The 25808-nt window shown below is 51.8% G+C and overlaps 1 protein-coding gene across 5 annotated transcripts in view; it reads left to right on the top strand.

Moving 5' to 3' along the window:
* Nucleotides 1-25808, top strand: part of C3H4orf50 (chromosome 3 C4orf50 homolog) — a 122565-nt gene that overhangs the window by 87993 nt on the left and 8764 nt on the right. Inside the window, exon 13 of one of the 5 annotated variants that reach the window (XM_070262731.1) lies at nt 4472-4615. The exons of the other annotated variants lie outside the window; for them this stretch is intronic. Within the exon in view, the coding sequence (XP_070118832.1) occupies nt 4472-4516 (45 nt within the window). The 3' untranslated portion in view covers nt 4517-4615. The remainder of the gene's footprint in view (nt 1-4471; nt 4616-25808) is intronic. 5 annotated transcript variants of the gene reach the window in all.

The following is a 25808-nucleotide window of genomic DNA, read 5'->3' as shown; positions in this document are numbered from 1 at the left end:
CAGCTCAGGCTCACCTCCATGCCTCCCAGGGCTGCCTGAGCGCCAGCCTTGAGAATGGCATCCTCAGTGTGGGTCCAGGCTAGAGAGGGCATTGCCGCTGCCCCGGCCCGTTTCCCACGAGCCCCTGAGTCCTGCAGAGAGGAGCCACTATAGGACCAAGGCATCTCCTGCCTGAGTGGCCCCCAGCTCGTTCCCGTGCCAGACATCGAGCGAGTCTGTGCGGCCGAGTGGTGGTGCTGGGGCACGGGGTCGAGCGAGACAGCACAGCCCTCAGGGACTGCCGTCACATGAGCAAGCAACTGGAGTGTAGCCTGATGCGACGGATGCCGGTGGGAGAGCAGGGGTCAGGGAAAGTTTTCCTGGCGGCAGATGGAGAATAGGGGGTGGGGATGGGAGGTGGCAGGCAGGAGCTGCAATCAAAGAGCCCGGAGCAGTGGAAAAAGCCCCCAGCACAGAGTTCTGTGAATGGTGGCCTTGGGAATTTGGATCAGCTCCCAGAATCAGGGGGGAGCCATCCGGAGTCTTTCAGCCCGGCTATAACAGCGTATATTTGTGTTCTGTGAAGCGAATTTTAAAAAGCACTTTTAAAAAGTGTTTTCGCATGCATCACTGCCTCTGATGGATCCTCCACCCTCTGCGAGAGAGGAGGGCAGGCAGGATAGTCCCCATTTTACAGATGAGAAAACTGAGCCTACAGATGAGAAGGACTCAAGGACTTGCCTGGTCGCTCAGAATCCAGGCAGCAGCACAGGCTCCGTGCCGGCGTCTCACCTCGGGGTCCTGATCGCTGGGTTTGGGGTAGCACCTCTAAAAGGAGACTGATCTACAAAAGCTACGGAGCCGAGATTGAAATGATAACATTTAACAGTAACAATAGGGATATTTCCACCATTTATTGAGTGCCTGCTGTATGCCAGGTGCTGTGCTACGTGTTGTAAATGCATCATCTATAACAATTTATGAACGAGTAATATTTTCATCTTGCAGCGAAGGAAACAGCCTCAGAAGATTTAAGCTACTTTCTATTTGACGGCAGATCTTTGCATTAAATGCCTGTCTTTGATGCTTGGGTCTTTTAAAGGAGCCCAGCCTGACTGCTCATATCGGTGCTCCACGAACCAGGGCCAAGGAAGGAAGGTGCTAGTGTGGACATGATACACTCTTCCGCTGTTTGGGGCATTCAGCCAAGGACTGTGGGCACGGCGCATCTGCCTGTGAAGACAGGTGGCCACTGGCTAACACCTGGCAGGTTCCTAAGTTACACCTGCCATCCTGACCCCTGGGGGATGGGGAGAGGTCCAAAAACGGTGCAGAAATGAGCCCCCGCAGAGAGGAAGGTGTCAGAAAGAGCTTAGCATTTGGGGGCCACGCGGCAGCTCTCTCTAAGTATTCACTGAGTGAATATATAGTCGCAAGGCTTCTAATCCAGCTGTGTGGCCTTGCGCAGTTTGACTCACTTCCCAGCCTCAGTCTCCCCTTCTCGAGGTGCTCTGTAAAGTTTCTTGAATAAATGAACCGAGGGAGGAAATGACATCTAAGGAGACAATGACGGCAGAGCATGGTGAATTCTGTGTTAAAGCCCATAGGAAGAGGCCTGCATCCAGCCAGGGGTTGAGAGGGTGGATGGAGGGGGCCGGCGTGAGTAATCTGAGAAGACTTCTCGGAGGAAGTGGACTCAAGGCACCCTCCTGCAGAGAGAGTGGAGCAGGGCCCTCACGGAAGCGGGCGAAGGCTTTTGTGTTAGAAGGATGGAGCCCATGAGAGCAAAGGCAGAGCATGGTGTTTGCGGAGTGGAACTGTGTTGGACTCAGAGTGAAAAGGGGCGGGGTCTTAGTTCTGCCGGGTCTGTTAACCTCGGGGAAATGGCTCTGTTTCTAAGCCTTTTTTCTCGTCTGTGAAGTGAGAATAATGATGCAGCATTCCATCTTCCGCCATGGGAGACTGATGCGAAGGTCTTGGCCAATGCGAGGCCGTGGTCCTCCGCACAGGAGACTGAACCCCGTCCCTCCCCCACAGTGAGACCCCCTAAGAGAGACGCCGTGCGTGCCGCGGGAGGCTGCCTGCTTCCTCTTCCCTCCGCCCTGGATGCAAACTGCGGGGTCGTGGGAACACACCAGCCAGGCAGCCCGGCCGGCCGGCGAGGCCCAGGGGCTCCTCGCAGGGCTGTTTCTCGCTCAGTCCCGGGCTCCGGAGGGTCTTTTCCGCTGGGCCTGATGGAGGCAGGTCCCGGTGACCGGCGGAATCTGGGATGGCGCTTTGACTCTAGTCCGGTTGGCAGAGGTCCCGGCACTTCCGCTTCAGTGCGAGCGCCAGTGGGGCCTGAATTGTCTGCTCACTGTGCCAGAGGTACTGACGCTTCCTGGTCCAGGGCTGTCTCTCCTCCCTTCCTGCCTTTGTCTCCTCCCCACCTCCCTCCTCCCATTGATGCCCTGCAACGTGTTTTTGAGCACCCACGAGGCCCGGGCCAGGCACCACGGACGGGCAGAGTTGAATCTAAACATGGTCGCCGCCCTCAAGGGGTCACGTGCTCCCAGGGGAGACAGACGCTGGCCTTGATGGCAGCACCGAGAGCTGGGGACGCGTTTGAGGACCCTAAGGGAGGGGTGACTCAGGATTTGGAGGGAGCAATCAGCCCTCCCCAGGCGGGGTGGGCCTGGGGGGTCTCTTGCTCACTGCACCCCATATACGAAGCTGCTGCACCTGTCCCCACAGTGTGACCCCTAGAGAGGCTGCTCAGATATACCTTGATTTGTTAAAATTGTCTAGTATTTCAAAGTTAACAAAACCTCAGCGTTTTGACTCTCCTAGCAATGAGAGACCCGAGGTCCCGAAACACATCAGTGGTGGAGCTGGGACAGGGGACAGAGCCCAGGTCCCTGATTCTCTGTCCTGCCCCCCCAACCCCCCAATATGGGGCAGCCTCTGTGGAGGACCCAGCAATTTCCATCTCAGCACCTGGTTGTCATCATGCCTGGACGTGTCGTCTGAGTCCCATAAACACAGGAACAAAATTTAAAGGCCGTAGACATTCATGAGGCTATAAACCTATCATGTAAACGCCATCTGAAACTCCACTTCTCTGGTGGCGCCCAGTAAAGTTTGCTCACTGTGGGGTAGCTAATATTTAAAGCTGCTTATTGTCACGACAGCCCTTAATGATCAGCATCGGCAGCACTTAATTACCTTTATTAAATTACAGCAGCATTAGGTAATTGGATCAGGCACTTGAACTTTTAACTCTCTCCCATTTATATGAGAGGTGTATACAGATGGAGAATTTTATAAACACCTTTCGGGTTTGTCTCAAGCAGAGCTCTGCGTAGCCATAGCTTGCTGCCACTGCATTTACTCAAAATGTGCTTAATTACGGAAGCTGCATTTCCCGGCGTTTCTCACTTTCATTTTTCTGTTTAGAAGAAGTGAATTGTGAATTTCCTCCCCCCTTACCTTTTGTCCTTTTGCTTCCAAGACAAGTCACTGCTATTAAAATACAATTCACTTCAGAGTCAGTTCTCCTGGGCTTCTCCAAAGTATATATTTCATATTGGGCATAAAAGTCAAGAAAATTTAATGTTATTCCAAAAGGAGAATGTGCTTGCTTTTGCAAAACAAAATGTAAATTCTAGCTACCTTGACTGTTGGGTTTGGGATAAAAGAATATTTCTGTAACTTCCAGCCTTTAAAATAATGCAGATATTGGCTTGAAAAGAATGTCTGCTGGCAGATGAGCCAGGAGCCTAAAAAACATTCACACCATGTGACTGGGAATAGCTCCTGGGGGGATTCTGTTCTTGGTTGATCATTGAGGTGCAGATATAACTAATTGCACAATTTATCACCGTATGATTTATTATAGCAAGTTATTAGGAACAACCTACAGGTCCAAGTGCAGGAAATGGTTATGTGAATGAGGATCTAGCCCCTCAGTGAAATATTGGCCACTTAACATTCATGCAACGGACATTTATTGAGTGCCTACTGTATACCAAGGACAGTGTTAGGAGGTGGGTATACAATGATGAGCTGGCAGATTAAGCAGCCGTTAACAATGGCTGCCGCTAGCAGGACGCTTTGAGGAAATCTTATGACGTGAAGTCAATCCACCCCCTGCCACCCCGTGAAATTCTATGATCTCGATTCTATTGAAAACACTCCCACAAATGTGGTTTCTGGGAAGCTGACTTATTTTTTGTTCTTATCTAATTCCCCAAATAGGCTTAAGGTGCACGTAAGACTTCTATGATAGGGAAAAAACAAAGATTTTAAAAAGCATTTTGATGTCTTAATTTGGAGGTGACATTATTTGGAATTGTGTCTGTATGTCGGAAGTCACCGCCCCTTTGAAAGTGACACTAGAAGGTGTCCTCTGGGTAAACATGGCTCCTGGCTCTGGGGAAATGTTTGATCACTGGGAAGTGTGCCAGGCGCTTGTGTCTCCAGCTCACGCTTGTGCACCTCCCTCTTGCTCCAGAAGCTCACGGAGAATCTCGCCTTCTCATTGCACGCGGACCTGTAGGCTGGCTGCCCTGCAGCACGTGGTCAGAGCACACGCACGTGCTCCATCGTCTGCTCCACGCCCTCCTTGCTGACCGAGAACTCGGCTCTGCTGTCTGAGGTAGCTGTCCGTGTGTGTGTGTGCGTGTGTGTGTGCACGCAAGTGTGTGTGCACATGTGTGTGTGTGTGTGTTTATGAGAGGGAGAGAGAGCCAGCCCGCTAAAGTTCTTTGTTTACTGATTTCACCTCTGACCTTGTAAGATTAAACACCTTGCAGTTCGTATTCCAAGACCCTGCATATAGTAGACACTTGCTGAATATAAAATGAATTAAGACACCTTGTTCAGGGAAATTTTGTGAAGGATTTTTATTTCTATTTTTGACTTAATGAGCTCTGCCTCAATTAAATGATCAGATGTACTATGAACATTTAACGTTTATAGAAGACTATAAACTTTATGTTCCTTAATATTGCGAGTTCCACGTGTTAATTTCAGCTCCGTATTTGCAGGTGCCTCCAACAGCGTGTTACTGGGACTGAGAGATGCGTGAGGCAGTCTCTTGTTCTGGCGGAGCTCAGGGTCCGCTCAGGGACACATGGCTGAAATCAGACCATGGTGACGCTGTGTGATCCGTGCTGGGAGCCCAGAGGAGGCACCGGGCCCCGGTGGAGGCTGGGCGGGGATCAGCAGTGTCGTTGGGGAAGGGTTCCTAGAGGAAGCCATTTCTAAGTTTACACGTGAAGACTGGGTAGGAGTGATCAGACAAAAGAGGAAAGTTCCAGGCGGAGGGAACAAAACAGACAAGGGCCAGAGGCTAGAAAGACCGGGAGGAGTTGAGTGTGGTCAGAGGTGGGTGGTCAGTGGTCAGTGATGGGCTGGCGAAGGAGGCAGGGTCTGGAGGGGTCCCAATGGTGGTCCTAGACACATGCGGCCGTCACATCTGTTGTCATGAGACCTGCTTTTGAGTCCCTGATTACCCTCCCCTCCGGATGCCCCGTCCTTTGGCTCCCAGGCACAGCTGGCTACAGGGGGCACTGCACAGCCAGTCCTTCTCTGCTGGCTCCTTATCCTACCAGTTGGTTTTCCATAGTGCTCGTGGCCACCTGACAAATGATCGTCTGCTCCTTGTCTGCCTTCCCCCTCCACAGTGGAGATGCGTGAGAGCGGTGCCTCTGTGCATTTGACCAGAGACGTTGGCACACAGAAAGCACCCATAAAATATTTATTGACTGAATGAGGGAGTGAATGAAGGAATGGATATGAATGGGTGGTAGAGGCACTGTGGTTCTCCCTCAGGCCAGGGAGCAGATGTCCTGGTTGTGTGGGACACTGAGAGCCAAAAGAGTGAGTGGTCATGGCGGGGGCGGGGGGGGAATGCTTATCCTACTTATAAACTGGTTTATTTCAATCAGCTTATTGAGCTCTTCCTTCAGCTCAGAAACGTGGTCTACCAGCCGGAGGGTACAGGTGCTGTGCTGGGTCATCCATTTATTTAAAAAAAAATTGGGGTAAAACTCACATAACATAAAATTCATCTTTCTAACCATTTTAAAGTTTACAATTCAGTGGCTTTTAGTACATTCACAGTGTTGTGCAACCATCACCACCGCCTAATTTCAGACCATTTTCATCGTCCTAAAAGAACTCCGTCCCCGTCCCCTCCTCCCTGCAGCTCCGGGAACCACTCCTCTTCTTTCTGTCTCTGCGCATTTGTCTCTCCTGGACGTTTCACGTGATGGAATCATATCGTATGCGGCCTTTTGTGTCTGGCCTCTCTCCCTGAGCATGAGGTTTCGAGGTTCATCCACACTGTAGCACGCATGGGGACCTCATTCTTTTTATGGCTGAGTAACGATCCATTGTATGGCCGTGCCACATTCCGTTTATCCATTCTTCAGTTGATGGACATTTGGCTTGTTTCCGTTTTTTAGCTATCTTGAATATTTAAGTTACCAAATTAGTATGTGTTCATTATAAAAGCGTAAACCTTACAGAGATACACATATACAGCACAGGGGAAATTCCTGGAGCCCCACCTCTCAACAGCCCTCGCCGTCAACTGGCCGGTGGCTCTGCCTTACAGCCTTCCCTGCCTGCTCCTCCAGTGTGCCTCTGGAGTGCTCAGAACGCTCCTGAAGCCGCAGCTCTTGTCAGCTGCCCAGGCCCCGAGACTTCCATCCCAGCCTCCTTCGCCTCCCTCACTCCAGCTCACCTGCAGCTCTCAGCTGGGGTCTTGCCACCTCTGGAAGCCATCCCTGGTTCTCGAGGAGGAGTCCCGAGCTGGCAGCCCCTGGCCTCACCCTTAAACCCCAGTGTGTCTGTCTCTCTTCAGTCTGTCCTACAAGACTGAGAGCTCCCCCGGGCCAGGACCACACCTCATCGTGTGGCTTCATGGCCCCGTGCTCAGAAGGTGCTTTGCTGAAGCTAAACATATGTGGGGTGTGCAGGTCAAGGCAGGTTGCCTTGGAAACCCAATTAGAAACCTCCCTGTTTCATGCAGCCGCCCTTCTCCCAACGTTTCCAGTGACAGACTAGGTACAGCCCTCCCCACAGGTGACCATTGGCCCGCCTGGCCCTGTGGCCTTGGGTCAAGTTCATATTCTAGTTCTCAGGCCACAGAAGGAACGGTCACCATTTCCCACATGAGCTCTTGCTCTCCCCGTGCCCCCATGCCTGGAATAGTTCACAAAGAAAACGGGGACCCTGGGTCTTGGAGGCCCATCGACAGCCCCGCCCCAGTTACAGAGGAACGGGGCTCCCTCTCCACGCCTTCTGTTCCGGCCTCGTGCCTTCTCTTAGAACTCCCCGCATGAGCTGTTCCACCGCTCCTTCCAGCATTCTCAAACCACGGGCTCCTTTCCCTCAGCCCAGACACAACCCAAAACAGGTGAGTCCCTACTTCCCCCTTTTCCTACCCCCGCACTTGCAGAGTCTGTTCACAGCACCCTGCTTCCCTCCACTCCCTCGGCCTGGCTTCCCTCACCCCCTGCCCCACTCCTCAGACACCTCCCACCTGTCTCCATCTGGGCAAACCCAAAGACCGCTTCCTGGTCCTTAGGTACTGCCTGCCGCCCCACCTGTTCTAGAGCCTCCGCTCTCATTCACAGAGAACTCTCTCCCCCCTGGGCCCCCGGGATGCCGCCCTCTCTCCTTGCCGCCTGGGGGACGCCCAGGCCTCTTCACTGCCCCTCTCTTCCTTCTCCTACATGCTCTTTCCCGGGGGTTTCGTCCTTGGCCTGGCACCCGGCTCCAGCCCTGACCTCTCTCCAGACCACAGGACCTTCCTGTTCCTTCCTTGGCCTCCTACCTGGTCTTGCTCCGATGCCCCGTGGGCAGCTGGAACTCAGCCAGATCTAAATGGGAACTGTTATCTTCGTCTCTAACACGGCCCTCTGACGTGGCTTGAACCGGGCAAGTGGGCCCCACCCCCCCTGCATTTCCACAGAGCCTCTGGTCCCAGGGCCCTGGGGCAGCCTTGGCTTCTCCTCCCTCAGAGAGGATGCCCGGCCACTCTGGTGGAAGAGGCACCAGCCATTGTTGGGGGCCAGGCCCCCACTCCTTCGCCCTGATGGCTGCCCCTTTTGGCTTTGCGGTGGGCTCTGGCTCGCCCTTCCCAGCCCCGCCTCTTACTGGCCAGGGGTCCTGTAACCCTCGGAGGCTGTTTCACCATCTGTCTAAGGGGGTGACAATTAGTCTTCACCCCACAGGTTGTTGTGATGCCGCGCAGCCCCTGGCTCCTGGCAGGGCACCTGAAACCCCAGGCCCCTAGGCTCTGAGAGCGCCCATCTGCTGCCACCTCCCGGCCACACACTGCTGTTTCTCTGCCTTGGGCTTCTCATCCAGGAGCTCCTGCTTGTCCGTTAGACACAACTCGAAAGTCATGGCCTCTCTGGAACTTTCTTTGATCTCCTCCTACTTGCCAAGTAGCCTGTCCAGCCGCTGCTTCCACGGCCGTGGTGCACACCCCACCTCTCACCCCAGCTGCCATTGGTGCCCCCACCAAAGACCACAGGAACGCGCTGGCCACTGAACACGTTGGGTTCATTGCTTGGTGAGACAAGAGAACACTCACCACGGGAAACATGGGGCGCCTCAGTTAGGGGGTGCTAGGAAGGCCTGGCAGTGGGATCTGGGCTGTGGGAGGTCACTTTGGGGAGGTTTCAAGGAAGAAGGGTTTGTTCTGGATGCTGTCAGGAAACGGGGGTCATCCTATGACTGGGCATCTCAATAAGTCTTGTCTCAAAGGAGGGAAGACTTGACTGAGCAAGGCTAAGACGCGGCTGGTGAAAGAGCAGCCCTCACTCACACTAGCCAGTGTGGCAGGCGGAATAACGTCCTCCCAAAGACGTCCCAGGGCCTGTGAATGTGCTCTGTTCCCTGCCTAGGGGGAGCTAAGGCTGCTGATTAGCTGACTTTCAGAGAGGGAGGTCCTCCTCGATCATCCAGGAGGCCCATTATCATCATGAGATCCTTAAACATGGAAGAGGGAGGCAGAATGAGAAGGACTCCACCCGCCATTGCTGGCTGTGAAGATGGAGGAAGGGCCACAAGCCAAGGAACGCGGGCACCTCTGGAAGCTGGAAAAGGCCAGGAATTGATTCTCCCCTAGGTCTCCAGAAGGAGCCAGCCCTGCCCACCCTTGACTTTAGTCACTGAGGCCCATTGCAGGCTTCTGACCTCCAGCACTGTGGGAGAAGACATCTGTGCTGTGGTGAGCCACTGTGTCTGCGGTGGCTGTTAGAGCAGCCGCAGGAAATGAATGAATGCAGCCAGATGGGGGATTTCAGTGGTTTGCACCGATCCTGTTTAGCCCAAGTTTAAAGATGACAGAATGTTCTTGGCTTTGGTCTCACTTCATCTCAGGCCCGAAGGAGCCTGGTGCAATACTGACGTTCTGCAAGATTGGCGGTGTTCACTGGGAGAGCACCTTGGCTGCGAGGCGGGCCGGCTTCTGCACCAGCTGCTAACGGCACCAGGCCAGCTCCAGCTGTCAGGGCCACTGCTCTCTTGCTCCCTGCCTTGTAAATATTTATCTACCTGTGTTCTTGCCTTGGTGGTCTTCTTTATCTGGAGGGACCAATCCCCAAGCACAGAGTTGTTGCATCCTGGGAGTTTAGATTTTTGTGGTTTTACCTGGACATCTCTGGCAACAGGAAGCTCACTACTGCCCCAGCAGCCTAGACCATCTCAAAGAGCTTTCATTCTTAGAAAAATCTTCATTCTTCAGAGCTGAGGTCATCCTTCTCAGAGTCTATGAGAAGAAGCATCTGGAAAACAAACCTCCAATAGCGTCAAGTCTGGAGATACAGCTCATTTGTTCATCTCGGGAGGTGGCTCCACGTGTCAGCTTCTTTTCTGTTTTCCACACGTTCTTGCCACCACGCCGCGTGCTGAGCCCCAAACCAGGAGCACAAAGCATCAAACCTGGAGGCCCCTAATGCATGTGGAGCTCCAGGTGACAGCCCCCTACCTCCGTCCCCCAAACACACAGCCCCCCGATCGCATGCGGCCCAGTGAAAGGGGTGTGCTGGATAGTAATAGTAGCTATGCTACGGGATTGTCAGGAGGATTAAATTAGTATTAGGTGAGTATTAAATTAATAAAACATGTAAAGCGCTAGGCTCAGTGCTTGGCTGGGAGTTAGCACTCAGTAACTGCCCACCACCACCATCATCATTGTCAGCGTCATCGTCATGGTCATTGTCATCTCTGTTGTCATTATTACTAGACTTCGAGTCAGACAGAACCAGGTTCACATCCCAACTCACTAGCTGTGTATCCTTGGGCAAGACGCTTGACCTCTCTGAATATCTGTTTCTCATCTGTAAAACAGGACTCATCATAATTACCTGGCACTGTTGCTGAGATAATTAAATAAATTGCATGTGTAAAAGTAAAAAGAATAACAGCAGGTATAAGAGAACCAGCGCACGAGGGCACACGTAAGACGTCAGTCCCCTTTCCCTCCTGTAATGGGGAAAATCACCCGCAGGAAACCCCATCGCTGTCCCTCTTTATGGGGTTGCTGAGATCCCGGGGAGGTAATGTGTGGGAAGTGGTTTGTAAATGCTGAAGTGCTGTAAACGTGTTTCTAACGATTATGACTAATTCAAATTTAGGGCAGCCAGGAGAGGAGCGTGGTGTGAGATGAAGCTCTCTCCTCTGCCTTTGGAGGGTCCTTTAGACCCAGAGGGAGAAAACATAACAATTAAGAGACCGTGAGTGGCCTGTTTCTTGGAGTGCAGGGGCTGCAGTCCAGCAAACTCCCTGGGTCCTTCCGCACCTTCAACTCCTTGTGCATCCATCCATCCATTCAACAAACACGCAACGCGTGTCCTCTCTGTGCCCGGCACGGCCATAGGAGCTGGCGCCGGAGGACAGCCCTGCTCCATCCTCAGAGCGCCAACAGTCCATGCGTGAGACCGTTAGAAAAGCCACTCATACATAAGAACCCTCCCCAGGACCTCCGCCATGGAGGCATCCATTGCGTACAGGGCCAGACCTTTCTGTGGTTCAACACCCCTAATCGCGGCTCCCAGACCACAGGCTCCTTGAGGCCACAGACTCTGTCTCGTTCCCTGCATGTCCCGACACCCAGCACAGGGCCTGGCCCCTCGAGGTGTGACTGGATGAAGGTCGAGTTGAGCTGAGTTAGTGAGAGCTGAGCAGTCGGGCCCCAGGTGTGCATTACCCGGACCCACAAGGTCGCTCATTTGTCTTCTGATCGTGCTGGGATCTGAGCCGGGCAGCACCCTGAGATCAGCCAGTCTGCATTTTCTCTGGGTTCCCGTCACTTCCCTGCTTTGGCTCGAACCCAGCAGGCTTGGGGCAGAGCGCTGTGTGGCTTCCAGTTCTTGGTTCCCGCAGGGACTTTCCAAGCGGCATCACAGAGCTGTTCAGTTCCTCTTGAGTCTGATGGAGGAGCTGGGCCCTTCTCTGCTTTCCACCGCCACCCCTCTGCCTACACCCTCAGACCAGCGCACCCTGTCCCCATTTTCTCACCTCCCCACACCGGCCATCAGACTAGTCCTTCTCTAGAAGAGCAGCACTTTTTATATCATTCCCGTGTGCAAAAATACTTCTTGTATCTGTCTCGCTGTCGGCTGCAGGGAAAAGTCCAAATTCCTTAGCTCAGCATTTGAAGCTTCTCTCCACTTTCCCCTCGTTCTCCTCTCCAGCCCCACGCACCAACGTACCCAACCCTGCGGCTCCTCCTGAGACAGACTCTGCATTTCCCCACCCCACGCCCTTCCCACAGCTTCCCCCACATCTAAACCCTCCTGCCCTTGGATCCTGCCTCAAAAGTGACCTGTTCCTCGCAGGCTTGGCGGTTACCATCGCTGGAAGCACACTCTTACTTTACTTGCACTGTCCTCTGGCATCCGTCCTTTCCCCCGTGTGCGCACATAAAGACACAGCCATGATAAAATACACAGATGCACATGCACCTGTGCATCCCAGATGTCATTTGTCCCAGGGCCTCAGGCTCCTGTGTCCGTGGGAGTCGTATCTATTTTCCCTGACCCACCGCACAACTGGGAGGCCTCCTTTGGCTCTTCATCAAGCCCCCGAAAGAATTCGCTCACCCAGACAGTCCTGAGCAACGCAGCATTGACTGAGGAGCGTGTGGGGGAGACCAGGAGGGAGAGTCCACCACCAGCGCTGCAGCAAGCAAGCCAACACCCCACTGGGACACTTCTGTTCTTCTGGAATCTTCTCTTGAGATGAAAGAGCCCAGAAATGGACGGCAGGGGTCCCTTTCTGGACCTCTGCCCCAGCTTCTTGCCCAGGTCTAGAGGTATCATCTGAAATAGCAGGCCACAGCCCACAGTCTCCATGACTTGGTGGCCGGAGCTCCCGGGTCCAGGGTGACTGCCATGGCCCCTGCCTGTCGTGGGCAGCGCCTCACCAGCCGAGGCTTCCTAGGGGTTCAGCGGCTCTGCCCTGCCTGGGGGGACCGATAGTTAGTCACACGCAGAGCACCCCCACATCTTTGCAGGCAGCAGTGCTGGTCAGCACAAAGCCGCTTGCTTTGGCTGTGCTTTCACAGTCCTTGCAGTTGAAACCTAAATTCAATATTTGTTCTCCTCCCCTCATCATGCAAGCTGAAACAACGTTCACAGCTGTTATGGACTGAATGTTTGCAGACCCCCAAACTCACGTGCTGAGGCCCTAACCCCCGGTGTGACCGTATTAGGAGGTGGGGCCTTTGGGCGGTGACAGGTCATGAGGGTGGGGCCCCCCTGGATGGGATTAGTGCCCTTGTAACAGAGGCCCCAGAGAGCTCTCCGCCCTCATTCTGCCATGTGAGGACACAGCGAGAAGACGGCAGTCTGCAACATGCAAGAGGGCCCTCCCCAGAACCCACCACGCTGGCACCCTGATCTCAGACTTCCAGCTTCCAGAGCTCTGGGCAATACATTTCTGTTGTTTGTAAGCCACCTGGCCTGTGGGACTTTGCTGTAGCAGCCCAAATGGACTAAGAGGATGATTAGTGTGTATTGATTCTTATAATGGCGTAGGCCCTGTTATAAGCACTTTCACACATAATCATCAACTCACTTAATCATCACAACCAACTGTGTGAAGTAGATATTATTATCATACCTCTTTATTGATGTGGAAACAGAGAAGTTAGTCAACTTGCCCAAGATCACACAGCTAGTGAGTGGCAGAGGTGGGATTTGAACCTGGCAGTCTGGCTGCAGAGCCTGAGCTCCTAAATGCTATGCAACAAATTATAATGACTATACCTTAAGGAATCCCCAAATCAGAGTCGATTCAGGTGGAGCGTCTTACCTCAGGCACTTTGTCGAAGCTCAGCAAGTGAGCATTTCCTTCTCTATCCGCCTCCATTCCAGCAGCTGGTGTGGTCCTTCCAGAACCTTCTGGGCACCAACCTGTGTCCTGCTCTTGCTCGCAGTGGCAAACCCTGCAAGGCACTCCTGCTCAGCGTGGTGTCCACTGACCTGGGTTTCATGAAGGGTGGTGGGCAGGCCTTGGAGATGGAGACGCGGTCCTTGCCATCCGTGCTTCTGTCGCTGGTTGCTCAGGGAGCCTTCTGGAGGCGACCTTGACCCAGCCTCCTGCAGGCGCTCAGTAGGGCTGGTTGAGGCTCCAAGGCAGAAGAGTCCCCGTTAAGAGGGGATGTCCCCCACCCACACCCACCCAGCACCTGCCTCGGTCCATTGCTTATGAGGAGTGAGCAAAGCAGACTTGTATCACCCCAACTTAGCACACAGACTTCCAGAACCTTCCTGCACTGTGGTATCCATGCACACTGATACTGGATCTGCCAGCTCGCAGACCTGGGGCTTCCTCTGACCTGAAAACAGGCCCCTGAGTCAGTGTCAGCACGTCCAACTCCGGAAATGGCACAGCTGTGGGACCTTGAATGGGGAAGGAGTCCTCAGACCTGAGGTCAGCCCCACCTGCCACTCCCTGCAGTGTCCTCACCCGACAGAGAGAGACTCCGCACCTTTCCTGCCGGGAGCCAAGGTGGGAAGTCCTCCTTGAAACCGCCAAGCCTCGTGGGAGCTCCAGCGAGCCCTCGGCATCTCCAGTCTCAGTTTCCCCATCTGTGTAGAGAGGAGTGTGGTCTGGACCGGTGATTCTCAGCTGTGGCTGCGCAGCAGAGCCCCTGGGGAAGGTTTCAAAGACTGTGACGCTGGGCCCCAGGCCCGGAGACTCCATCCATTTGGCGGGGTGGGGGGGGGGGGGGGGGGCGGTGTCCAGCGATTGACACGCTTGAAAAATCCCCAGGTGGCTTTGACATGAAGCCCAGGCCCAGGTGACTTCCCGGGTGGGGGCCACTCAGCTGGTTGGGAGCTCCAGGAGCTGCTTGCGCGGGAGGCGTAATGAGATGCACAAGGACCGCAGGGGCTGTCAGGCTCCCTAGCACGCCTTTGCGATGTGGAGCCACGGAAAGTCGATTTACCAGCGACTGCTAAGACGTGATTTGCTCACCTTCCCCTTAAAGCTTCCTTCTGAAGTCACACTATGAGTGGAGTGGAGACCTGACACAGCCCTGAGCTCCTCTCCTCCCTGGGCACCAGCCCGTGGGGAACGAGCACGGAGCAGGAGCCTGATTCATGGCCGAGGACCTGAAGCCCGTGGGAACCATGGGCAATGATGTAGCTGTGGGAAGACACTGGCTTGTTTTATCTTTCTTTCCAAAAGTGGCGGCTTGAGCCGGTTAGGAGCGTGGCTCAGGAGCAAAGCTACCCAGATGTGAACTCCAGCAACCCCCTTGTTACATGTGTAACCTTGGGCAAGGTGCTCGCACCGCGTGACTCCACTTCCTCATCTGTGAAATGGGAGGGAAGCACTACCCCAGGGTGGCTGTGCGGATTCACTGAGTACAGCACCCAGCAAAGCACACTGGCAACACCAGCGATCATTATGTGATTATGATTATTGTTAGCCGGAGACCATTTCTTAAAGGAGAGGAACATTGGTGCTTATTGTCAGTGAAAGGTGCACAATTCTTTGTTTTCTTTTGTTTCTGTTTGTTTATTTCTCTGAAAAGAAAGATGGCTAAACATTCAAACCCAGATATGAATGAAGAATAGAGAATTTGTCTGAAGGGCTTTTAACCCAGGATGACATCTTATCTTTAACCCAGGATAAGTGGCATTCATTTATTTACCAAATATGTTGTTTGTCAAATATTTATTGACTACCTCCTTGTGCCGGGCGCTGGGCTCTGTGCAGGGGCCCCAGCAATGAGGGAGACAGACACAAGCACCCCGTCCACACAGAGCCTGCAGCAGACTTCGATGGTATATAAATGCGCACATGAGAAATAAATCAACTTCAATTACTGTAATTGCTACCAAGAGGGGCTTGACAGTCCATAACAGGGGGACTCTGGATGGGGAAACTTCCAGAGGAAGGGACAGCTGAGCTCAGGTCTGCAGGTTGAGTAGAAGCCCTCAGGGCGTTGTGGGGAAGAGCACTGCAGCAGAGGGAAGAGCACGTGCAAGTCCCTGAGGCAGAAGGGAGCCTAGCTACTCAAGGGATGGTGAGGAGGCCAGAGTCCCCAGAGGGAGGTGAGCAGGGCAGGGAGAGTTGGGCGATGCGGTCAGGGAGGCGGACACGAGCTGGGCGTTGGGGCCGGCGGCCGGGGCCGGGAGTGCATTTCCTTCCCAGGGCAGTAGGAAGGCACTGGAGAGCTGCATGGCAGGGTGTGGAAAGTGGATCTCGGGCCACAAGTGGGCGTGAACAGGGGGAGGGCCAGGTAGGATGCTGGGAGTGTCACCAGGAGCTAGAGAGGCCAAATGACAAAATCTCCACCTTCGGTAGAATCGGGGCTGGGGGATGGTGGGGGAGGGGGAGGGAGAAGGAGTCGCCCTTGACTGGACACGTGCTGTGCGTCAGGGTCGATCTGCATTGCTTCATCTGTTTTCACACAAGACATGGGAAGGGAGGTCTACCCCAGGGCCGGCCACCCTTTCTGCTACACGGGAACCGATGCTCGACGCCCCCCTGCGTGGGGGAGGTGGGGGGGTGGTAGGGTCGGGATGGTGCCAGGGACCCTCTCCTCTTTTGTTTCTTGCGGTAGAATTTTGGGGTCTCCTGTCTCCAGGACCTTCTTCTTGGAGCTTCACGATGACAGAAGTGACAGTGTGGTTTCTTTTCCAAATGTTGCCATTACATTCCGTGCCTCACCCTCGGGGCCCTGGAATCATCCCTCTTTGTCACCGTTTGTGTCGGTCCTGTCCCCAGGCCCTCTGATGAATGACCAGCTGCATCTCATTGTACTCTGAGCTGATTGCGCCGCCTGCCCTGGGCCTCTGCGCGGCTGGCGATGATTTACGGACCTCACAGGCTGGATGTGTCCGGGCGACCTGTGCAGATGGAGACCTGGGTGCTCGACAGTGAAATGCCTTCTGGGGCTGGGCCTTGCTTTCAAGACTCAAGGGGGAGACACACTGTAGCCTTCAGCAGAAGCAGAGGAACAGAATCCTCACACTGCCTGCATTACAGGCCCAAGGTGGTTATTTTTCGTGAAAGATCACTGATATTTTTTGTTATACTTTGCATGTTTTATTTTATTTTAGGTAAACATTAAAAATGTCTAGCCTTTGCAGCCCCGGGCTGGCTGAGTGGGGCTGTGTGAATGATGCCACCCTCTCGGGAGCTCTCTGGGACTGGATCTCATCCAGCTCCCCCTCTGGGCTGAATCTTTCTGAGACAGTGAGGTGCTCTGAGGGAGTCTGGGCCTCGAAGCAAGGCTGATCCAGATTCGAATGCCGGTTTTGCCCACTTCCCAGCTGGGTGACTTCGGGCGAGTTACTCGACATCTCTGAGCCTCATTTTTCTTATCTATAGCATAAGGATGTAAAGGGCCTCCAGGGCACTTCTCAGAAGTCTCAGGCTCTGCTTTTGGGGCCCCCCAAACCAGGACAGTCAATTTTTATTGACGTGCAGAGTAGTGGTTTTTGCCCTTGGGAGAGTCACCCTGCCCTAAGGGCAACCTGGTTCTGTGTCCTAGAGAGGAGGGGGACCGGGTGTGAGGGAGACCAACCCAGCACTCGCGGTCCAGCTGGGCACAGATCCCTCTCCCACCTGCTCTGCACCGGGCAGGCCCCGCCTGGCTAGCCCCGTCCCCTCATTGTTGATTGGCCCACAGCAGACACCTGACCCAAGCAGGCCAATCAGAATGCTAGGATTTTTCACTCTGAAACGGTGCAAGATTCTCTCTGGGTACCAGCCTCACAGTAACTTCAGGAGCTGTCAGTGTGTCTGTCCCCTGTCCCAGGGAAGGAGGCCAGTGCAGAGTATGAAAGAAAAATGTCTCAGGCAAGAAGAAATAGAAAGGTGGTGAGGGCTGCCTGGCACTGCGTGTCTGGCTGGTCCAGCTGTGTGCAAACCTGTTCCGCCCGGGGATGGCAGCTCGTCCTTCTCTTCAGTCATTGGAGACATCCTTGCCATGAAGCCCCATTTTTGCCTAAGCCACTTCAATTTGACTTCTGTCACAGGCAGTCAAATCATGTGTACAGATACACAACCTGGTCTATCTCAGTAAAATATACAATTCTAGGTAGAGTGTATTCCCAACAAGTGAGTAAGTATGGCCCAAAAGGAATGCTCAGGAAGAAGAGGATAAGGAATTAACATGGATTGAGCTTCTAGAATGTTCCAGGCACTGAACTCACCACTTTACGTACATTTCCTAATGTGAAGAGGATTGAGTCCTGCAGGAGACACGCAGCTGCCAGCAATACAACACTTCACCGCTCTTATCAAGGAGACAGAGATGCACGGCCTCAAGGCTGGTCTGGCACCTCAATGATACCATCAACCGCTCAGTTTGCTTTCCATCCTTCAGATCCACTGTCTTTGGCTTGTTGTCATTTCTTCCTAGTGATTATTGCCTCATGGTCACAAGGGGGCTGCTGCAGCTTTAGGCTTTACATCTGTATCCCAAGAGGAAAGGGAAAGGCAAACCTTTCCCAGATGCCTCCAGCAGACTTTGCCTTGCATCTCATTGGCCAGATATGCTCATAAATGTGTCCCACGGCCATTCCTATGTGAGAACCAGGTCCACATTTCCAATCTCTAGGCCGGGAGGTGACAAGGGAGAAAGGGATGGGGAGTAGCTGTAGATTGGCCAACAGCCTGTGTCTTTCCCTAGTGGTGTGAGTGTGCATAATGGTATAAAGAATGTGCTGCGTCTGGGGACAGTAGGGGCTGGATGTGAGTGGACCTTAGGGTGGATGGGCAGGGTGGGAAGAAATGATGTCGACGGGAGCCCCTGAAGGCACTTAAACCAGGTGGAGGGGTGTCAGGACTAGATTTACATTCTAGAAGGATCACTTTGGCCATTACCTGGAGGGCGGCTTGGAGGGAAATTGGACTGGAAGAAAGTGAGAGGTGTTTGCGGTGCTCATCCTGTGAATTGAAGATAATGTTCGCAGGCATAGGATTCAGAGTAACTCCTTTCTAAGCCGCTTAGTGGATCAAGGAAGTGACTGGACAGATAAATGAGACTAAACTGAAACTCATGTGAAAGGCAGGGGAATTTATCCTAGTGGAGAAATAGACCGTTCTATGGCACCTACATCCGAGTTCTTCGTTGATGGAAGTGGCTTTTCTTTGCATTTGTGTGTGTGTAAGCAAATTCCAGGCCATGTTACGGACTCAGCTGTGTACAACAAGCTCAAGGTTACGTGCAAGGGAGAGCAAGGACCAGCTCCGTTAACGCTGTAGAGCAGGACATTAGACCAAGTGCTTCTAACGAGTGAAGTGGCAAGTACTGTGACACATTTTCCTTCATTCAGATTTGCCGGCTTTGTAAGAGAGGCCACAGTATACTTCTATACCTACAGAAAAATTCAAATTATGAAAGTTAATTTCAAGTCATATGTGCTTATTGCAGAAAAAACCCCAGAAAATAGAGAAAAGTCATTAAGAAGAAAACGTTGAAAAGCATACAAACAAAATCACTGTTGCTCTTTCTGCCCAAGTTCTTTTTTTTATCCCTGTGGATAAGTTTCCTTACAATATTCATAATCATAATCAATGTGCGATTTTATATACTGCTTTTTCCCCTAATCTCATCTTGTAGGCATTTTCCCCATGAAACATAGTTTTCAGAAACTTCACTTTTCGTGGTCACATAACACAAACTATCTTGACCCGGGTTGAACACTCGAGGCCTTCCTTTCCTTCTACAATAAATAATGTGGTGATTATCATTGTATATAAACTTTTCTCTTCATAGAAGACTATTTCCTGGAGATTGATTCTCAGAAATAGCATTACTATCTCCAAGGGAACAAACATTTTTAAAGCCATTGATACCTTTGCTGATTCAGAAATTCAAACTCATGATAAAAATTATGTTAAAGACAGATAATACAGTGAGAAAGCCCTGCTTTCTTATTCTCTCCCTTGGCGGCCTGTGGGCTTGGCCATTACATCTGTGGACAATTTATTGCCTTATTTCTAAATAGGATCAATACGCCCAGGAGCCCCAGTGTAATGAGATTCAGAGGGGCCTCGACTCATGAGCGAATCCATCAATTAAATCAGGATGTTAAGAATAGTGAAAGTGAAAATGGCCCCAATGAATCTTGATATTGAAACACAGATTAGGGCATTTGGGGGGAAAAAGCATTTTATCTTTCTATTTTCTGTATCCCATACAGTTAGGAAGCTCATGGAAATTAAATAGAAGTTCATCTGTTTCATAGCATATGCTCTTTCCATATTACACACCAGCACGCTGACCCCCACGGCCTTTACTCAGAATTCATTTCGAGAACCATCATTGCATGTCTGCCATGCTCCAAGAGTCCTGCGAGGCTCTGGGGGAATGGCTCCTCCTCCAGGAGCTGTAGTCTGGCGTCCCCATCCCTTGCCAAGGCTCAGATGCTGGCTCTCCATTGGCTAAGACCTCGGAGAGCTGCCTTCTTCCCACTAGGCCTATGAGATGGGTATTGTCACCCTCATGTTACAGACGGGGAAGCTGAGGGAGAGATTAGTAATTCGCCCAAGGTCACAGAGGTGGTAAGTCACAAAGGGTGCACTTCACCGTCATGGCTCATTATAAAAAGGCAGGCATGATTCTCTGAAAGTGGTGTGGAGCTGCTGCTCAGAATGCTGCCCACACTGATCCCAGCTTGTTTTATTCATAAAGTCTTAGCTATTGCAGGGATAAAAGCATTCTGCTCCTCCTGGTTCTCTCCTATCACGTTTGCACAATGGGTATTCCCTCTCTCACTCATTCGTTCCTTCTATTATGCAGCCACTCTCACCAAATACACACACACACAGTGGTACCCTGGGGCTGCCTCCTCCTGGCCTGCACGACTTGATTGTGAGCATCTCTTGCCAACTCCTCAGTGACATCCCCTTGGTGGCTTGAAATCAGCCATAGTGCGAGTATTTGTACCACAGAAAGTGGCAAACGCTACAAATCAAGTCCGGTTTTCTCTGAGAGCCAGATGTTATCAGTGATCAGCTCACCCTGTGGTTCTCCTTTCCTGAGCCCCCCAGGCCTGAGAGCAGCAAGCTGCCCCTGTGTCTTTTCATCTCGGGGCAGACCACCCGGATCAGGCCGCTCCGGGCAGGTGCAACAGGCGAGGCTGGGCCTTCCTTCAGGTTCTCCCACCATTCCGAGGACACCACCAGGCAGCCAGGGCTCACGGGAGCCAGACTCGACATGTCTGAAGAGAGGCCCCCCACTGTGAGTGGACCCTGCACCCGGGCTTTCAATGCCCTGTGGAATATCCCTTCAGTGGATTCACACACACTTCTAGCGGGTCTCATTTTAACTCCATTCATGGATGAATTTCTCTGATATCATGGTTTATAATAGGAAATGTATATTTGATCTTCTTCCACTGTTCCTGGCACAGAGCTCCTAAAATAAAACCCTTGGAATTTCCTAACTGTTGAGATTATAAAGATGTCTTTTGTTATGTTAATGAGATGACTTGGAAAGCCCAAAGGTAAGCTGCCCACAGGTGAGAGCTGGTCCCCAGGGGAACCAGCATGCTATGGGAGAGTCGGAGCTTTGAGTCCTGCCCCAGAGGTCCGGGGAGGGGAGAGGGCTGGAGATTCAGTTCAGTCGCCAATGGCCAATGATTTAATCAATCATGCCTGTTAGATGAAGGCTCTATAAGAACCCAAAGGACGGGGTTCAGAGAGCTTCCAGGTTGGTGAACCAGAACTCATCCGCGTGCCTGGATGGTGGTGGTCCCCCAACTCCTTGGGGACAGAAGCTCCTGCACTTGGGACCCTTCTGGACCTCGCTCTATGTACCTCTTCACCTGTATCCTTTGACGCCCTTTATAATAAACTGGTAAATGCAAATAAATACTTCTCTGGGTTCTGTGAGTCGCTCCAGCAAATTAATTGCACCTGAGGAAGAGATCATGGGAACCTCCAATTTACAGCCAGTTGGTCAGAAGCACAGGTAACAACCTGGACTTGCAGTTGGCATCTGATGTGGAGGGCAGCGTCTTGTGGGACTGAGCCCTTAACCTGTGGGATCTGATGCTGTCTCCAGGTAGACGGTGTCAGAATTGAGTTGAATCGTAGGACACCCAGTCAGTGTCTGCTGAGAATCAGAGAACTGCTTGGTGGTGTTGGAAAAACACACACATTGGAATTTCCCAACAGTCAGAGCTGTCGCATGGAAGAGGCGTCCCTGGCACAGATGGTAAGCTCCCCGTGAGAAGATGTATCCAAGAAGAGTTTGAGCAAAACCCATCCCAGGTGCTTGAGCAGGGGCATCGTTGTGGCTTCAAGAAGGGCCAGGAAACCTCACAAATTCAGAAGGCGTAGAGGGGAAAGAAACATCAGCTCTGATGAAACGTGTTAGAGAGATGGCGACAAGGTACCACCTTCAAGTTCAATAGGGAGGCACCAAAAAACAAACAAAATGTGAGCAGCTTGAAGGCAGGGACCTCGTCTTCTTTCCCCCGAGACCAAAACAGCTTCTTGACCAGCACTGGGCATGTAGAAAGTTCTGGATGAGTGCTGGAAGCGGGTGAAGTAGAGAAGGCTTTGGTTGGAGAACTGGGAAGCTAGTCCATGCTCAACCATCGTCAAGCTGGGTGATTTCTGTGGGGTCAGTTTTCTCTGGAGGTCTGTCTCCTCAACTAATTATGCAAGGACTTATTTTAGATGACTTCTCGGGAATAACTAGTATTCTAATTAAAACACCGTGATTCACACCAAACCTGTTTATAGCATAACGTGGATCACAAACAGACATCCTTTAAAATATAAAAATCAGTGGCCAGATGGAGCAGATTGAGTAGATTCTTAAATTTTAAAGGCTCTTGTTTGGAAAAAAAATCATAATTTTGAGTTTGATTCCGTTTACCTACAAGGAAGTGCTGACTGTTCCCCGAGGAAACTTGTTGGAACTGGGTTGCCTTCGACAGGGATCGCATTAAGTTGATTCAGGTTTTCTGTCCTGGTCAGTGTCCACCCTGCTCAGCAGCAGTTTCTCGTCTGCTTGGGCTGTTTCACACGCGTTCTCTGTGGGCCCTGGCGTCTCACAGATGTTGTTTAAAATCCCGGCTCCACCACTTACCGGCTGTGAGAACTTGGGGAAATTTCTAAGCCTCAATGTCCTCCTCCCTAAATGGGGAAAACGAGAAACATGGATCACGAAGAGTTGTGAAAATTCAGAGTGGCAATACCTGTCAAGGACTCCGGGCAGAGGCTGACACACAGTAGGTGTGGTCCAGGGTTACTGTCCTTGTAACTCTTGGATTATCAGGCTTTCCCCCTGCTGGTCCTCCCACCTGGAGCACTGGGTCCCCTGGGCAGGTGCTCCCACATAACCCCCCTCACCCCATCTCCCCAGACTTCCCTCTTCATGGTCCTAATTGCCCCGTGGAGGCTGCTGGTCCTTCTGGCCCGTCCTGCAAGCTCCTGGAGCACGAACGTTGCATCTGTGCAAATCCAGAGCACTCAGCCCCATGTCCAGCGTGCCACAGGGAGCCGAGCACCTGCCTAATGGACCGAGCTGGACTTCACATTCAGATGTGAGACACATGAAAAGGGAAACTAATTCAGTCCAGGAACTGCTCCTGACGAAGTGCTGGTGGACTGGAAGCTCCTATTCCCCAAACACCAAGAGGAGAATGAAGCTGAAGAGAACCACTGGCCATGCCCCTCCGCGCCAGGAGCACTGCCGTCAAGCGCTCGCTCGTTCTTTCCAGCCCCAAACACCTAACACTGCCCCCGGTGCCCGAGGCAGTTGTGCTCAGTGTGCCAGGAGGTCATGTGGCTGCTGCGTGAAGTGGAAGGGTTTGAATCTCAAGAGATGAGATAGGAGAGGTGGGCAGGGCTGGACTTTACAGGTTCTAGAAGTCTCGCTAAGGAGCTTGGCTTTGTCCTAAGAGCAGAGAAAGACAGGGAGTGGAAGCGAGGGGGTGATGTAATCTGCTTCTTAGTAATTCTGGCTGCTGTGTGGAGAGTGGATTGGCGTGGGGCCGCCCTGGATCAGGGAGCCTGGTTAGGGAGCTGATCAGAGATGGTGGTCGTCTGGGCTGGGAGAATGGCGGTGCAGAGCAGAGAGGAGGAAGAGGAACAGAGAAGACCAGTTCTCTACTTTCCAGGAGTTTTTAATCTGTGAAGTAGCTCACGTCAACACCGCTTTGGTTTACAGATGAGAGTGAGAGAAAGGGCAGTGACAAAGAGGTCCCCAAGTATGACCTTCCCTTCTCCTCAGTACATCCCCACAGAAAGCTGCGTGACCTTGGGAGTTAAGTGATCGGTGTCAAGGACAGTCACGTCTGTGCTGGGCCCTCCCGTCAGAATGTATTTCCTCATTGAGAAGCTCTTGTCTTCACAAAGGTCTGGAAGTAAGTAGGGCAGGGACTAGTGTCCCCATTTTTGCCCTCGTTTTCTGATACCCAAGGGTTTCCCCCTCCCCATCATGTGGTTGTCTCCCTGCCTGGGATCTCCGTCGTTGTTATCTGCTCATGCATTTGTTTCCCCCATGGACTCTGAAGTGAAGCTGCAGCCCAGTCTTTTCCAGCCCCGCGGGCCATGTGCATGCCTGCCGTGCTTTTACAGAATCTCGAGTCACAGAGTCGGAAGGGACCTCAGGGTCCACTGGTTAAAAGTTCCTCCAAGTGCAGGATCCCCCTGATATCCCCACACCTGCAGAGCAGTCAGCTCCCTGCTTCCTGCAGGAAGTCATCCTGATGCCTCAGTTGGGTCCCCTGCACGGCTCCTTTCTCTACCTCTCCACAGCCACTGTTATATCTGTGAAGTTGGCATTTCATTCCGCCTGGCATTACAGTTTCCCTGTCAGTTTCGCTCACTCAGCTGTGAGGCCCTTGAGGACAGAATGCCCCTGCTTTCTTCATCTCAGCATTCCCCATCACCTTGAACACAGTGCCTGCATATAGCAGGTACCTGATAACAAGCAAATGAGTTGAATGAAGGAACAGATGAATGAATGAGTGAGTGAGTAAATGAGTGAATGGCTAGCTCTCATTGTTGGGAAGTTCTTCTTTACCCTCAGCTGATGCATGCCTCCTGCTGACCACCACTTTCTCAACTGAGGTCCACTCATCGACTCCACAGAGGATCACACTCTCCTCGTCCCCATGGGGGCTTCTCACATGGCAGATCCACAGCTGTCTGCGTTCTGTTCTTCAGACGTGCCAACCTGCTCCTGCCAACCTTGTTCCCACCTCAAGCCTCTTGCATGTCTGCTGCTTCTGCCTAGGACACTTGACTCCCATTTCTTTCCACAGCTGGACCTTCCTTGTCATTTGGGTCTTAGCTCAAGTATACCTCCTCAGAAAGGCCATTTCTAACCACTCAATCTGGAGTAACCTCCCCCTGACCCTTCACCTCTTTAATCTCTCTGTGCTGAATCCTGGATGACTTCTTCAGATCTGTCTTCCAGTTCACTAAGTCTTTCTTCATCTGTGTCTAGTCTACTGTTTAACCTGCCCAATGAGGTCTCGTATCAGTTACTCTATTTTTCATCTATAGAGTATATATGTGAATGTTGTAAGCATACCTAAAGTCCTTTTTAGAATCCCTGTTACGTGTAATCCCCTCATAGTGATTTCTCCTATTTATTGTATCTGCTGACCATCTCTCAGGAGTCAAGTACCTTTGTATTGTTATAATTTTTAAAAATGTAACTTTATTAGGAATTATCATCTATGAGTAACCCATATGGGCTAGGGAGGTGACCCTATGGAGTTCATTATTCCTGAAAGAGTTGTTACATTAATTTCTTGATGGATGCAAGATCAATGCAAGGATTTGGGCGCCAACGTCATGCATGATGTAGGCAAGAGATGATGATTTCTTGTGTTTGGTGTCACTCTCCTGCTTACAATGACAGTGGCTTTATTTGCCTGCTTTGTCCTCAGACTGGAGCGTCATCCAACACAGTGGTACCCAGATGCCAGTGCTTAACACATGAGCTTAATGCATAAGAATCTCCCAGCTTGACACATAAGCATGGAACTCATTGAAAACACAGATTTCTGAGATTCACCTCCTGGATTCCGATTCCATAAATCTGAGACTGAGCCTAGGAATCTGAATTCTTATACAGCTCTCCTCATGATTTTTATGTATATTAAAGTTTGGGTACTAGCCGTCCTATATCTTTGAGGATTAGAATTAGACTTATTTTTGTCTTATTTCCTTCAAATAAAAGGATTGAAAGCAATTTACAAGATATATATAAACACATCTTGAAAAGCAGACTTAAAAAACACCTACACAAACAAATAACCCAAGCAAGTAAGATCTGACTTTATTTAATCCAAGACTGGAGATGCACAGGGTGGTGCAATGGTGTCCTC

The sequence above is a fragment of the Equus caballus genome, chromosome 3 (genome assembly GCF_041296265.1).
Source record: "Equus caballus isolate H_3958 breed thoroughbred chromosome 3, TB-T2T, whole genome shotgun sequence".
Classification (NCBI taxonomy): Eukaryota; Metazoa; Chordata; class Mammalia; order Perissodactyla; family Equidae; genus Equus; species Equus caballus.
Note: the sequence above shows the minus strand (reverse complement) of the source record. Positions and strands in the feature narration are given on the sequence as shown.